The sequence below is a fragment of the Lipophrys pholis genome (genome assembly GCF_963383615.2).
Source record: "Lipophrys pholis genome assembly, contig: SCAFFOLD_55, whole genome shotgun sequence".
Taxonomy (NCBI): Eukaryota; Metazoa; Chordata; class Actinopteri; order Blenniiformes; family Blenniidae; genus Lipophrys; species Lipophrys pholis.
This window is the reverse complement of record NW_028291934.1, coordinates 2,444-17,523: the sequence shown is the minus strand read 5'-3', so window position 1 is coordinate 17,523 and position 15,080 is coordinate 2,444. Positions and strand designations below refer to the sequence as shown.

Below are 15,080 nucleotides of genomic sequence, written 5' to 3'. Positions count from 1 at the left end.
AGACCGTACGATGACAACAAGCTGAATCGCAGCTACGACGGGATCGCTACGACGGGATCGCTACGTCGGGATCGCCACAATAGGGATCGCTACGTCGGGATCGCTACGTCGGGATCGCTACGTCGGGATCGCTACGACGGGATCGCTACGACGGGATCGCTACGTCGGGATCGCTACGTCGGGATCGCTACGTCGGGATCGCCACAATAACGGCTCCTGAACATAAACTGAGCGGCGCTTCGGCGTTTGCAGAGAAAAGCCAATAAAGGAGCAGGAGGAGAAGGTGGAGGTCGTCGAGGCTCCGAGAGCGGCTAACGGGATGCTAACGGGATGCTAACGGGATGCTAACGGGATGCTAACGTTGCAACGGGAGCTTGAAGTACTTGTTAGCATCCATTAACGTCTACTAGCATGTTACGTCAGCATTTCCTGTTCTGCTCTTTCATTTCCCAACAAAACAAAAGGCGTGTAAACGTAACAAACAGCAGGTGGCGGCGGTGTCACCGTCACCACTCGACACCGTCACCACTCGACACCGTCACCACTCGACACCGTCTGATTTGATCGACCGAAGATTCATGGTACGACCAGGATTTAGAGCCTCGGCCGGAGATAGCCACACCGTTCTCCACCATAGCTCGCTTTCGTCTGCCGAACGTCTACCCCCCCTCTATGGGGGGGTGTAGCGACCCAACATCATGTAGCATGTAGCATGTAGCATCATCATGATGGGTGGTGCTCAGGAGGAGATGGTGGGGCTTGAAGGTCTTGTTCAGGGTTTTGGGACTGTGGGAAGAGCCAGAAAACCCCCACACACACACATACATGAGAACTCCATTGGGTTTGAACCAGGACCTTCTCGCTGTGAGATGAGAGAGCTAACCACTACGCCACCGTGCAGGGTTAGGGTTAACACTATGGGGAGGGGGCGTTATGGTTTAACTTTATGGGGGGGGTTATGGTTTAACCCCTATGGGGGGGTGATTATGATTTAACCTCTATGGGGGGTGCATCATTGTTTAACTTTATGGAGGGGTTATGGTTTAACCCCTATGGGGGGGTGATTATGATTTAACCTCTATGGGGGGTGCATTATTGTTTAACTTTATGGGGGGGTTATGGTTTAACCCCTATGGGGAGGTGCATTATGGTTTAACCTCTATGGGGGGTGCATTATTGTTTAACTTTATGGGGGGGTTATGGTTTAACCCCTATGGGGAGGTGCATTATGGTTTAACCTCTATGGGGGGTGCATTATTGTTTAACTTTATGGGGGTGTTTTATGGTTTAACTTTATGGGGGGGTTATGGTTTAACCTCTTTGGGGGGGGTTGACTTTAACCGCTATGGGGGGGGGTTATGGTTTAACCTCTGTGGGGGGTGAATTATGGTTTACCTCTATGGGGGGTCTCACATGGTTAACTCTGGTTTGTGTCGGAACAGAGTTTATATTTGTCTGATCTGAATCCGTTTATTATTTGTTCTTAAAGCAAATAAGGTCGGTCGGTCGGTCGGTCGGTCGGCGGTCGGTCGGTCGGTCGGTCGGTCGGTCGGTCGGTCGGTCGGTCGGTCGGTCGGTCGGTCGGTCGGTCGGTCGGTCGGTCGGTCGGTCGGTCGGTCGGTCGGTCGGTCGGTCGGTCGGTCGGTCGGTCGGTCGGTCGGTCGGTCGGTCGGTCGGTCGGTCGGTCGGTCGGTCGGTCGGTCGGTCGGTCGGTCGGTCGGTCGGTCGGTCGGTCGGTCGGTCGGTCGGTGGTCGGTCGGTCGGTCGGTCGGTCGGTGTGGTCGGTCGGTCGGTGTGGTCGGTCGGTCGGTCGGTCGGTGTGGTCGGTGTGGTCGGTCGGTCGGTCGGTGTGGTCGGTCGGTCGGTCGGTCGGTCGGTCGGTCGGTCGGTCGGTTTGATTGATTTGGGAGGCTGGGCTCTAAATTCTGCTGCTCATTCTAGACCAGGGGTGTCAAACTCAGATCCTCGTGGGCCGCAGCCCTGCACGTTTTCAATGTCTCCCTCCCCTGAATGTCCTGATGGTTCATCATCACATTCAGCACAAAGCCAGATAACGAGCTGCTCATTGCAATCAGCTGTGTTGAAGCTGGGAGACATGCAAAACGTGCAGGGCTGCGGCCCTCGAGGCCTGGAGTTCGACACGTGTGTTCTAGACGATTGTTGGTACAACAGACATGAGTGTGTGTGTGTGTGTGTGTGTGTGTGTGTGTGTGTGTGTGTGTGTGTGTGTGTGTGTGTGTGTGTGTGTGTGTGTGTGTGTGTGTGTGTGTGTGTGTGTGAGGTTTTTATGTGGTGTGTATTCTGTTAATCTGACGTTCTGCAGTGGACGCTGCCGCCGAGCCTGAAGATCTCGGTCAAGACAAGAAGAAGCAGCGAGGCAGGAGGACCAAGGCGGCCGGTCAGAGATTACTGGCTGTCGGAAACAAGATCAGACACGTGCTGATTGCTGGGTGAGTTCACTCTGCCGGTATAATCCCTCCAGGTGAAACCATGTAATCCCAGCAGTATAGTCCCTCCAGGTGAAACCATGTAATCCCAGCAGTGTAATCCCTCCAGGTGAAACCATGTAATCCCAGCAGTATAGTACCTCCAGGTGAAACCACGTAATCCCAGCAGTCTAGTCCCTCCAGGTGAAACCACGTAATCACAGCAGTATAATCCCTCCAGGTGAAACCACGTAATCCCAGCAGTATAGTACCTCCAGGTGAAACCACGTAATCCCAGCAGTATAATCCCTCCAGATGAAACCATGTAATCCCAGCAGTATAGTCCCTCCAGGTGAAACCATGTAATCCCAGCAGTGTAATCCCTCCAGGTGAAACCATGTAATCCCAGCAGTATAGTACCTCCAGGTGAAACCACGTAATCCCAGCAGTCTAGTCCCTCCAGGTGAAACCACGTAATCACAGCAGTATAATCCCTCCAGGTGAAACCACGTAATCCCAGCAGTATAGTACCTCCAGGTGAAACCACGTAATCCCAGCAGTTAATCCCTCCAGGTGAAACCACATAATCCCAGCAGTATAGTACCTCCAGGTGAAACCACGTAATCCCAGCAGTATAATCCCTCCAGGTGAAACCATGTAATCCCAGCAGTATAGTACCTCCAGGTGAAACCACGTAATCCCAGCAGTTAATCCCTCCAGGTGAAACCACATAATCCCAGCAGTATAGTACCTCCAGGTGAAACCACGTAATCCCAGCAGTATAATCCCTCCAGGTGAAACCATGTAATCCCAGCAGTATAGTACCTCCAGGTGAAACCACATAATCCCAGCAGTATAATCCCTCCAGGTGAAACCACATAATCCCAGCAGTATAGTCCCTCCAGGTGAAACCATGTAATCCCAGTAGTATAATCCCTCCAGGTGAAACCATGTAATCCCAGTAGTATAATCCCTCCAGGTGAAACCATGTAATCCCAGCAGTATAATCCCTCCAGGTGAAACCACATAATCCCAGCAGTATAATCCCTCCAGGTGAAACCATGTAATCCCAGTAGTATAATCCCTCCAGGTGAAACCATGTAATCCCAGCAGTATAATCCCTCCAGGTGAAACCATGTAATCCCAGCAGTATAGTACCTCCAGGTGAAACCACATAATCCCTGCAGTGTAATCCCTCCAGGTGACACTATGTGAAGCTTTTGGAAGGTTTGAAGCAGATTACTGAGGTGGTGAACAGTGGGATTTCTCTCTGCAGGTTTCAGAGCGCCTACCGGCCGGCTCACAGTTTCTTTAAGGACATCCTGCAAGCCGAGTATCGCGCCGCCACCGATGTCTACGCCCTCATGTTCCTCACAGACGTCATTGACTTCATCATCATCGTCTTCGGCTTCTGGGCCTTTGGGGTGAGGGAGGCCGGAGAGCTGGAGGAGCTGTCGGTCCAGTTCTATACGAGGACGTGTATGATGAGTGAAAGCGGTTTGTCTCTGGATGTCTCCGTCAGAAACACAGTGCGGCTGCGGACATCGCCTCCACGCTGTCCGAGGATCAGGTTCCTGAGGCCTTCCTGGTCATGTTGCTCATCCAGTTCAGCACCATGATCATAGACCGTGCTCTGTACCTGCGCAAGGCGGTCCTGGGAAAACTGGTCTTCCAGGTAGTCCTCACACTGCAGGCTGTGCTGGGCCTGCAGGACGGACTCTCACGTGGCTGTGTCCTCTGTCCTGTGTCTGCAGGTCATCCTGGTGTTTGGGATCCACCTGTGGATGTTCTTCATCCTGCCGGCCGTCACTGAAAGGTCATTTCACTTCACATCTGTATTTACAGGGTTTTGTCCTCCAGAACAGGAAGCATCTGGATTCTTCCCTCAATCCTGAAACCAACCGACCTGCAGCATCACGTGTTTGTGATTTGGCACCAGCATCACTTGGTCCAGACAAATGTATCTCAGAAGAGTTCCTTGTTATTGAGCCTGAGTTGCACATGGGAGCAAAACGCTCTTGGTAATGGAGTCTTGGAAACGTTTGGAGCAGCCAAGAGTTCAGTACCACAGAATGGAAATACTTTAATGATCCCAGAGGAACTCATGACCAACTTCAGAGTTCTTATTGACAACACGCCATGACGTGAACTTGGCTTTACCTCGGTGTTCTTCTTTCAAGCGTTTCACAGTGAGTTCTGTGAATGGAAACAGTGACGATGAGCACTGAACACTTTAGTCACTGAAATATCTCCTGCAAAACTAATCTCAGGACATTTCACACATTTTTTAGTGTTCCCACTTTAAAAGTCCCCATAATGCAGAGTTTCCTCTGCACTGGCTTCAGGCTGAGTCCCACTGCTGAAGAGCACGAGAAGCCAGAGGCAGCGCTGAAAACGTTCAGTGGTTTTATACCAGTGGTTCTATACCAGTGGTTTTATACCAGTGGTTTTATACCAGTGGCTTTATACCAGTGGTTTTTATACCAGTGGCTTTATACCAGTGGTTTTTATACCAGTGGTTTTATACCAGTAGTTTTTATACCAGTGGTTCTATACCAGTGGTTTTATGCCAGTGGTTTTTATACCAGTGGTTCTATACCAGTGGTTTTTATGCCAGTGGTTCTATACCAGTGGTTTTATACCAGTGGTTTTTATACCAGTGGTTCTATACCAGTGGTTTTATACCAGTGGTTTTTATACCAGTGGTTCTATACCAGTGGTTTTATACCAGTGGTTTTTATACCAGTGGTTTTTATACCAGTGGTTTTATACCAAAAGTTTTTATACCCGTGGTTTTTATGCCAGTGGTTTTTATACCAGTGGTTTTTATACCAGTGGTTTTATACCAAAAGTTTTTATACCCGTGGTTCTATACCAGTGGTTTTTATGCCAGTGGTTTTTATACCAGTGGTTTTATACCAAAAGGTTTTATACCCGTGGTTTTATACCAGTGGTTTTATACCAGTGGTTTTATACCAGTGGTTTTATACCAGTGGTTTTTATACCAGTGGTTTTATACCAGTGGTTTTTATACCCGTGGTTCTATACCAGTGGTTTTATACCAGTGGTTCTATACCAGTGGCTTTATACCAGTGGTTCTATACCAGTGGTTCTATACCAGTGGTTGTATACCAGTGGTTCTATACCAGTGGCTTTATACCAGTGGTTTTTATACCAGTGGTTTTATACCAGTAGTTTTTATACCAGTGGTTCTATACCAGTGGTTTTATGCCAGTGGTTTTTATACCAGTGGTTCTATACCAGTGGTTTTATGCCAGTGGTTTTTATACCAGTGGTTCTATACCAGTGGTTTTATGCCAGTGGTTTTTATACCCGTGGTTCTATACCAGTGGTTTTTATGCCAGTGGTTTTTATACCAGTGGTTTTATACCAAAAGTTTTTATACCCGTGGTTCTATACCAGTGGTTTTTATGCCAGTGGTTTTTATACCAGTGGTTTTTATACCAGTGGTTTTATACCAAAAGTTTTTATACCAGTGGTTTTATACCAAAAGTTTTTATACCAGTGGTTTTATACCAGTGGTTTTTATACCAGTGGTTTTATACCAGTGGTTTTTATACCAGTGGTTTTTATACCAGTGGTTTTATACCAGTGGTTTTTATACCCGTGGTTCTATACCAGTGGTTTTATACCAGTGGTTTTATACCAGTGGTTTTTATACCAGTGGTTTTATACCAGTGGTTTTTATACCCGTGGTTCTATACCAGTGGTTTTATACCAGTGGTTTTATACCAGTGGTTTTATACCAGTGGCTTTATACCAGTGGTTCTATACCAGTGGTTTTATACCAGTGGTTCTATACCAGTGGTTTTATATCAGTAGTTTTTATACCAGTGGTTCTATCCCAGTGGTTTTATACCAGTGGTTTTATACCAGTGGCTTTATACCAGTGGTTTTTATACCAGTGGTTTTATATCAGTAGTTTTTATACCAGTGGTTTTATGCCAGTGGTTTTATGCCAGTGGTTTTATACCAGTTGTTTTTATACCAGTGGTTTTATTCCAGTGGTTTTATACCAGTGGTTTTATACCAGTGGCTTTATACCAGTGGTTTTTATACCAGTGGTTCTATACCAGTGGCTTTATACCAGTGGTTTTATACCAGTGGTTCTATACCAGTGGTTCTATACCAGTGGTTTTATACCAGTGGTTTTATACCAGTGGTTTTATACCAGTGGTTCTATCCCAGTGGTTCTATACCAGTGGTTTTATGCCAGTGGTTTTTATACCAGTGGTTTTATACCAAAAGTTTTTATACCAGTGGTTTAATACCAAAAGTTTTTATACCCGTGGTTCTATACCAGTGGTTTTTATGCCAGTGGTTTTTATACCAGTGGTTTTTATACCAGTGGTTTTATACCAGTGGTTCTATCCCAGTGGTTCTATACCAGTGGTTTTATACCAGTGGTTCTATACCAGTGGCTTTATACCAGTGGTTCTTATTCCAGTGGTTCTATACCAGTGGTTTTTATACCAGTGGTTCTATACCAGTGGCTTTATACCAGTGGTTTTATACCAGTGGTTCTATACCAGTGGTTCTATACCAGTGGTTCTATCCCAGTGGTTCTATACCAGTGGTTCTATACCAGTGGCTTTATACCAGTGGTTCTTATACCAGTGGTTCTATACCAGTAGCTTTATACCAGTGGTTTTATACCAGTGGTTTTTATACCAGTGGTTTTATACCAGTGGTTTTATACCAGTGGTTCTATACCAGTGATTTTATACCAGTGGTTTTATACCAGTGGTTTTTATACCAGTGGTTGTATACCAGTGGTTTTATACCAGTGGTTTTTATACCAGTGGATTTATACCAGTGGTTTTATACCAGTGGTTTTTATACCAGTGGTTTTATACCAGTGGTTTTATACCAGTGGTTTTATTCCAGTGGTTCTATACCAGTGGTTTTATACCAGTGGTTTTTATACCAGTGGTTTTATTCCAGTGGTTCTATACCAGTGGTTTTATACCAGTGGTTTTATTCCAGTGGTTCTATACCAGTGGTTTTATACCAGTGGTTTTATTCCAGTGGTTCTATACCAGTGGTTTTATACCAGTGGTTTTATTCCAGTGGTTCTATACCAGTGGTTTTATACCAGTGGTTTTATACCAGTAGTTCTATACCAGTGGTTTTATACCAGTGGTTTTACACCAGTAGTTCTATACCAGTGGTTTTATACCAGTGGTTTTATACCAGTAGTTCTATACCAGTGGTTTTATACCAGTGGTTTTATACCAGTGGTTTTATACCAGTGGTTTTATACCAGTGGTTTTATACCGGTTTCATATCGGTATCGAGTTTCACAGTTTCACAGTAACACAGTCCATCAATCAGACTATAGAGAAAACGTACTTTGAGATGAGATGGTCGGGGTTGGGAAGGCTGGAACAGGCCCCATCCTCCAGAGAGGCTGGAACAGGCCCCATCCTCCAGAGAGGCTGGAACAGGCCCCATCTTCCAGAGAGGCTGGAACAGGCCCCATCTTCCAGAGAGGCTGGAACAGGCCCCATCCTCCAGAGAGGCTGGAACAGGCCCCATCCTCCAGAGAGGCTGGAACAGGCCCCATTAGTTTGTTCAGAGAAGCAGAAACAGGGTCCATGTGTTGCCACAGAGCCACCAATCGTCTGTTGTGTTTGTTCAGGATGTTCAACCAGAACTTCGTGGCTCAGCTCTGGTACTTCGTGAAGTGTATTTACTTCGGCCTGTCGGCTTATCAGATCCGCTGTGGGTACCCAACCCGCATCCTGGGAAACTTCCTCACCAAGAAGTACAACCACCTCAACCTGTTCCTCTTCCAGGGGTACGTTCAACCTTCTGCTGCTGCTCTGCTGCTCTGCTACTCTGCTACTCTGCTGCTGCTACTCTGCTACTCTGCTGCTGCTCTGCTACTCTGCTGCTGCTCTGCTGCTACTCTGCTGCTACTTTGCTACTCTGCTGCTGCTCTGCTGCTGCTCTGCTACTCTGCTACTCATCTACTCTGCTGCTGCTGCTCTCTGCTGCTACTCTGCTGCTGCTCTGCTACTCTGCTGCGGCTGCTCTCTGCTGCTGCTGCTCTGCTACTCTAATGCTGCTCTGCTACTGCTGTGCTGCTGCTGCTGCTGCTCTGCTCCTCTGCTGCTCTCTGCTACTCTGCTGCTGCTCTGCTACTCTGCTGCGGCTGCTCTCTGCTGCTGCTCTGCTGCTGCGCGTGGAAAAAATCTGAACCTCAGTGTGTGTGTGTGTGTGTGTGTGTGTGTGTGTGTGTGTGTGTAGTTTCCGTCTGGTGCCCTTCCTGGTGGAGCTGCGTGCCGTCATGGACTGGGTCTGGACCGACACCACTCTGTCTCTGTCCAACTGGATGTGTGTGGAGGACATTTATGCAAACATCTTCATCATCAAGTGCAGCCGCGAGACGGAGAAGGTATGTGTGTGTGTGTGTGTGCGTGTGTGTGTGCGTGCGTGCGTGCGTGCGTGCGTGCGTGCGTGCGTGCGTGTGTGCGTGTGACCTGGTTTGATTGGAGTTGTGTCGCCCTCAGAAATACCCGCAGCCTAAAGGACAGAAGAAGAAGAAGATCGTGAAATACGGCATGGGAGGACTCATCATCTTCTTCCTGATCTGCATCATCTGGTTTCCCCTCCTCTTCATCTCATTGGTCAGATCAGTTGTAGGCGTGGTCAACCATCCTATCGACGTCACGGTGACAGTGAAGCTCGGCGGATATGAGGTGACCGATACACCTACAATCTGCAACAATCACAACCTGCAACAATCACAATCTGCAACAATCACAACCTACAACAATCACAATCTGCAACAATCACAACCTACAACAATCACAACCGGCAACAATCACAACCTACAACAATCACAACCTACAACAATCACAACATCCTGCAACAATCACAACCTACAACAATCACAACTGGCAACAATCACAACCTGCAACAATCACAACCTACAACAATCACAACCTGCAACAATCACAACCTACAACAATCACAATCTGCAACAATCACAACCTACAACAATCACAACCTGCAACAATCACAACCTACAACAATCACAACCTGCAACAATCACAACCTACAACAATCACAACTGGCAACAATCACAACCTGCAACAATCACAACCTACAACAATCACAATCTGCAACAATCACAACCTACAACAATCACAACTGGCAACAATCATAACCTACAACAATCACAACTGGCAACAATGACAACTTCCTGCAACAATCACAACAACCTGCAAATATCACAACAACCTGCAACAATCACAACCTCCTGCAACAATCACAACAATCTGCAACAATCACAACTGGCAACAATCACAACCACCTGCAAATATCACAAAAACCAGCAACAGTCACAACTTCCTGCAACAATCACAACTTCCTGCAACAATCACAACAATCACAACCTCCTGCAACAATCACAACAACTGGCAACAATCACAACCTCTTGCAACAATCACAACATCCTGCAACAATCACAACCACCTGCAAATATCACAAAACCCAGCAACAGTCACAACCTCCTGCAACAATCCCAACATCCTGCAACTATCACAACCTGCAATAATCCCAACATCCTGCAACAATCACAACCACCTGCAAATATCCCAACATCCTGCAACAATCACAACAATCACAACCTCCTGCAACAATCACAACAACTGGCAACAATCACAACCTCTTGCAACAATCACAACATCCTGCAACAATCACAACAACTGGCAACAATCACAACCTCTTGCAACAATCACAACATCCTGCAACAATCACAACTTTCTGCCACAATCACAACTTCCTGCAACAATCAAAACCTCCAACAATCACAACCTCCAACAATCACAACCTCCTTCAACAATCACAACCTCTTGCAACAATCACAACCTGCAACAATCACAACTTGCAACAGTCACAACCTCTTGCAACAATCACAACCTCCAACAATCACAACTTGCAACAATCACAACCTCCTGCAACAATCACAACCTCTTGCAACAATCACAACTTGCAACAATCACAACCTCCTGCAACAATCACAACCTCCTGCAACAATCACAACCTCCTGCAACAATCACAACCTGCAACAACCACAACTTGCAACAATCACAACCTCCTGCAACAATCACAACCTCCTGCAACAATCACAACCTCCTGCAACAATCACAACCTGCAACAACCACAACTTGCAACAATCACAACCTCCTGCAACAATCACAACCTCCTGCAACAATCACAACCTCTTGCAACAATCACAACCTGCAACAATCACAACCTCTTGCAACAATCACAACCTGCAACAACCACAACTTGCAACAGTCACAACCTCCTGCAACAATCACAACCACAACTTGCAACAATCACAACCTCCTGCAACAATCACAACCTGCAACAACCACAACTTGCAACAACCACAACCTCCTGCAACAATCACAACCTCCAACAATCATAACCTGCACAGATTTCTTCTCTCTGTGTCCCTGTTCAATGTGTTTCCTGTCCCTGTGTCTGCAGCCTCTGTTCACCATGAGTGTGCAGCAACAGTCCATCCAGTCCTTCTCCCAGCACGAGTACGACAATCTTACCAAGACCTTTGGAGACAACGCAGTGAGTCCTGCTGCTTATGTGTCTGCAGAGAGACGGGACGGCATTAACAGAGACAGGATGACATTAACAGAGACGGGACGAGATTAGCAGAGATGGGACAGCATTAACAGAGACTGGACGGCATTAACAGAGACAAGACAACAATAACAGAGACAAGATGACATTAACAGAGACAGGACGACATTAACAGAGATGGGACGATGTTAACAGAGACAGGACGACATTAACAGAGACAGGACGGCATTACCAGAGACAGGACAGCATTAACAGAGACAGGATGACATTACCAGAGACAGGACAGCATTAACAGAGACAGGACGACATTACCAGAGACAGGACAGCATTAACAGAGACAGGATGACATTAACAGAGACAGGACGACATTAACAGAGATGGGACGATGTTAACAAAGACAGGACGACATTAACAGAGATGGGACGATGTTAACAGAGACAGGACGACATTAACAGAGATGGGACGACATTAACAGAGACAGGACAGCATTAACAGAGACAGGATGACATTAACAGAGACAGGATGACATTAACAGAGATGGGACGACATTAACAGAGACAGGACGGCATTACCAGAGACAGGATGACATTAACAGAGACGGGACAAGATTAGCAGAGATGGGACAGCATTAACAGAGACAGGACGGCATTAACAGAGACAAGACAACAATAACAGAGACAAGATGACATTAACAGAGACAGGACAACATTAACAGAGATGGGATGATGTTAACAGAGACAGGACGACATTAACAGAGACAGGACGGCATTACCAGAGACAGGACAGCATTAACAGAGACAGGATGACATTAACAGAGACAGGACGACATTAACAGAGATGGGACGATGTTAACAGAGACAGGACGACATTAACAGAGACAGGACGGCATTACCAGAGACAGGACAGCATTAACAGAGACAGGATGACATTAACAGAGACAGGACGACATTAACAGAGATGGGACGATGTTAACAAAGACAGGACGACATTAACAGAGATGGGACGATGTTAACAGAGACAGGACGACATTAACAGAGATGGGACGATGTTAACAGAGACAGGACGACATTACCAGAGACAGGACGGCATTAACAGAGACAGGACGGCATTACCAGAGACAGGATGACATTAACAGAGACGGGACGGCATTAACAGAGACAAGACAACAATAACAGAGCCAATATGACATTAACAGAGACAGGTCGGCATTAACAGAGATGGGACGATGTTAACAGAGACAGGACGACATTAACAGAGATGGGACGATGTTAACAGAGACAGGACGGCATTACCAGAGACGGGACGGCATTAACAGAGACGGGACGGCATTAACAGAGACAGGACGGCATTAACAGAGATGGGACGATGTTAACAGAGACAGGACGGCATTACCAGAGACAGGATGACATTAACAGAGACGGGACGAGATTAGCAGAGATGGGACAGCATTAACAGAGACAGGACGGCATTAACAGAGACAGGACGGCATTAACAGAGACAGGACGGCATTAACAGAGACAAGACAACAATAACAGAGACAAGATGACATTAACAGAGACAGGTCGGCATTAACAGAGATGGGACGGCATTAACAGAGACAGGACGGCATTAACAGAGACAGGACGGCATTACCAGAGACAGGATGACATTAACAGAGACGGGACGAGATTAGCAGAGATGGGACAGCATTAACAGAGACAGGACGACATTAACAGAGACAAGACAACAATAACAGAGACAAGATGACATTAACAGAGACAGGACGACATTAACAGAGACAGGACGACATTAACAGAGACAGGACGGCATTAACAGATTACAGAACATTAACATCTCAGTGAAACGTGACTGATCCAGTCGAATCTCTTCGAAACTCTTTTGTTTCCATACAAAGTTCAGCTTGATGGGAATCGAATGCAGAATCTGAAGAACAGCCCAGAAGGTCAAAGTTCACAGGATGTTAGTTTTGCTGGTGTCGTCTTCTGCTGCATCACCATGTCCTCTGACCTTCTAGAAAGTCCTCTAGTTCACCACCATGTCCTCTGACCTTCTAGAAAGTCCTCTAGTTCACCACCATGTCCTCTGACCTTCTAGAAAGTCCTCTAGTTCACCACCATGTCCTCTGACCTTCTAGAAAGTCCTCTAGTTCACCACCATGTCCTCTGACCTTCTAGAAAGCCATGCAGTTCACCACCATGTCCTCTGACCTTCTAGAAAGCCATGCAGTTCATCACGCTCTACAGCTACGAGGACATCGTGACGGCCATGATTGAAGGCAGCTCGGGGTCGGTGTGGAGGATCAGCCCGCCCAGCAGACAGGAAGTCATCAAAGAGCTTCTGGGAAGTCCAATGGACCTGACGCTGCGTCTGGCCTGGACCTTCCAGAGGTGAGACCAGCTCTTCTCCGGGAGCAGCCGGACCCAGGTCTGGAGGGGTCTGGAGGGATATGGGGGGGTCTGGAGGGATCTGGGGGGGTCTGGAGGAGCCGGACCTTTAATATCCTGTATTGATCCCTTCAGATCAATCACACTGATCCCTTGACGTTAACCCTTTAATATCCTCTCTCTCGCTGTGTTGGATTGTGTGGGGATGTTGGAGGTTAAAGGTCAGGAGGATGTTGGGGGTTAAAGGTCAGGAGGATGTTGGAGGTTAAAGGTCAGGAGGATGTTGGGGGTTAAAGGTCAGGAGGATGTTGGGGGTTAAAGGTCAGGAGGATGTTGGGGGTTAAAGGTCAGGAGGATGTTGGGGGTTAAAGGTCAGGAGGATGTTGGGGGTTAAAGGTCAGGAGGATGTTGGGGGTTAAAGGTCAGGAGGATGTTGGTGGTTAAAGGTCAGGAGGATGTTGGAGGTTAAAGGTCAGGAGGATGTTGGAGGTTAAAGGTCAGGAGGATGTTGGGGGTTAAAGGTCAGGAGGATGTTGGAGGTTAAAGGTCAGGAGGATGTTGGGGGTTAAAGGTCAGGAGGATGTTGGAGGTTAAAGGTCAGGAGGATGTTGGAGGTTAAAGGTCAGGAGGATGTTGGGGGTTAAAGGTCAGGAGGATGTTGGAGGTTAAAGGTCAGGAGGATGTTGGGGGTTAAAGGTCAGGAGGATGTTGGAGGTTAAAGGTCAGGAGGATGTTGGAGGTTAAAGGTCAGGAGGATGTTGGGGGTTAAAGGTCAGGAGGATGTTGGGGGTTAAAGGTCAGGAGGATGTTGGGGGTTAAAGGTCAGGAGGATGTTGGAGGTTAAAGGTCAGGAGGATGTTGGGGGTTAAAGGTCAGGAGGATGTTGGGGGTTAAAGGTCAGGAGGATGTTGGGGGTTAAAGGTCAGGAGGATGTTGGGGGTTAAAGGTCAGGAGGATGTTGGGGGTTAAAGGTCAGGAGGATGTTGGAGGTTAAAGGTCAGGAGGATGTTGGGGTTAAAGGTCAGGAGGATGTTGGAGGTTAAAGGTCAGGAGGATGTTGGGGGTTAAAGGTCATTAGGATGTTGGAGGTTAAAGGTCAGGAGGATGTTGGGGGTTAAAGGTCAGGAGGATGTTGGAGGTTAAAGGTCAGGAGGATGTTGGGGGTTAAAGGTCAGGAGGATGTTGGAGGTTAAAGGTCAGGAGGATGTTGGGGGTTAAAGGTCAGGAGGATGTTGGAGGTTAAAGGTCAGGAGGATGTTGGAGGTTAAAGGTCAGGAGGATGTTGGGGGTTAAAGGTCAGGAGGATGTTGGGGGTTAAAGGTCAGGAGGATGTTGGAGGTTAAAGGTCAGGAGGATGTTGGGGGTTAAAGGTCAGGAGGATGTTGGAGGTTAAAGGTCAGGAGGATGTTGGGGGTTAAAGGTCAGGAGGATGTTGGAGGTTAAAGGTCAGGAGGATGTTGGGGGTTAAAGGTCAGGAGGATGTTGGAGGTTAAAGGTCAGGAGGATGTTGGGGGTTAAAGGTCAGGAGGATGTTGGAGGTTAAAGGTCAGGAGGATGTTGGGGGTTTACAGGACACTTGTATGAGAAAGTGACTTCTGCACGAGTGAACTGGGGGAAGAGTTGCTCTGTTGTTGGG

At 47.3% G+C, this 15,080-nt stretch overlaps 1 protein-coding gene across 1 annotated transcript in view; it reads left to right on the top strand.

Moving 5' to 3' along the window:
- piezo1 (piezo type mechanosensitive ion channel component 1 (Er blood group)) overlaps positions 1-13,451 on the top strand; it is a gene marked incomplete at its 3' end in the record, with an annotated part of 102,624 nt that extends 89,173 nt beyond the window's left edge. The window contains 9 exon segments of the mRNA XM_080494061.1: positions 2,324-2,450; positions 3,703-3,850; positions 3,949-4,101; positions 4,181-4,242; positions 8,089-8,247; positions 8,700-8,847; positions 8,963-9,151; positions 10,953-11,045; positions 13,275-13,451. Of these exon segments, the coding sequence (XP_080350187.1) occupies positions 2,324-2,450; positions 3,703-3,850; positions 3,949-4,101; positions 4,181-4,242; positions 8,089-8,247; positions 8,700-8,847; positions 8,963-9,151; positions 10,953-11,045; positions 13,275-13,451 (1,256 nt within the window).
- Positions 13,452-15,080: the final 1,629 nt, after the last annotated feature.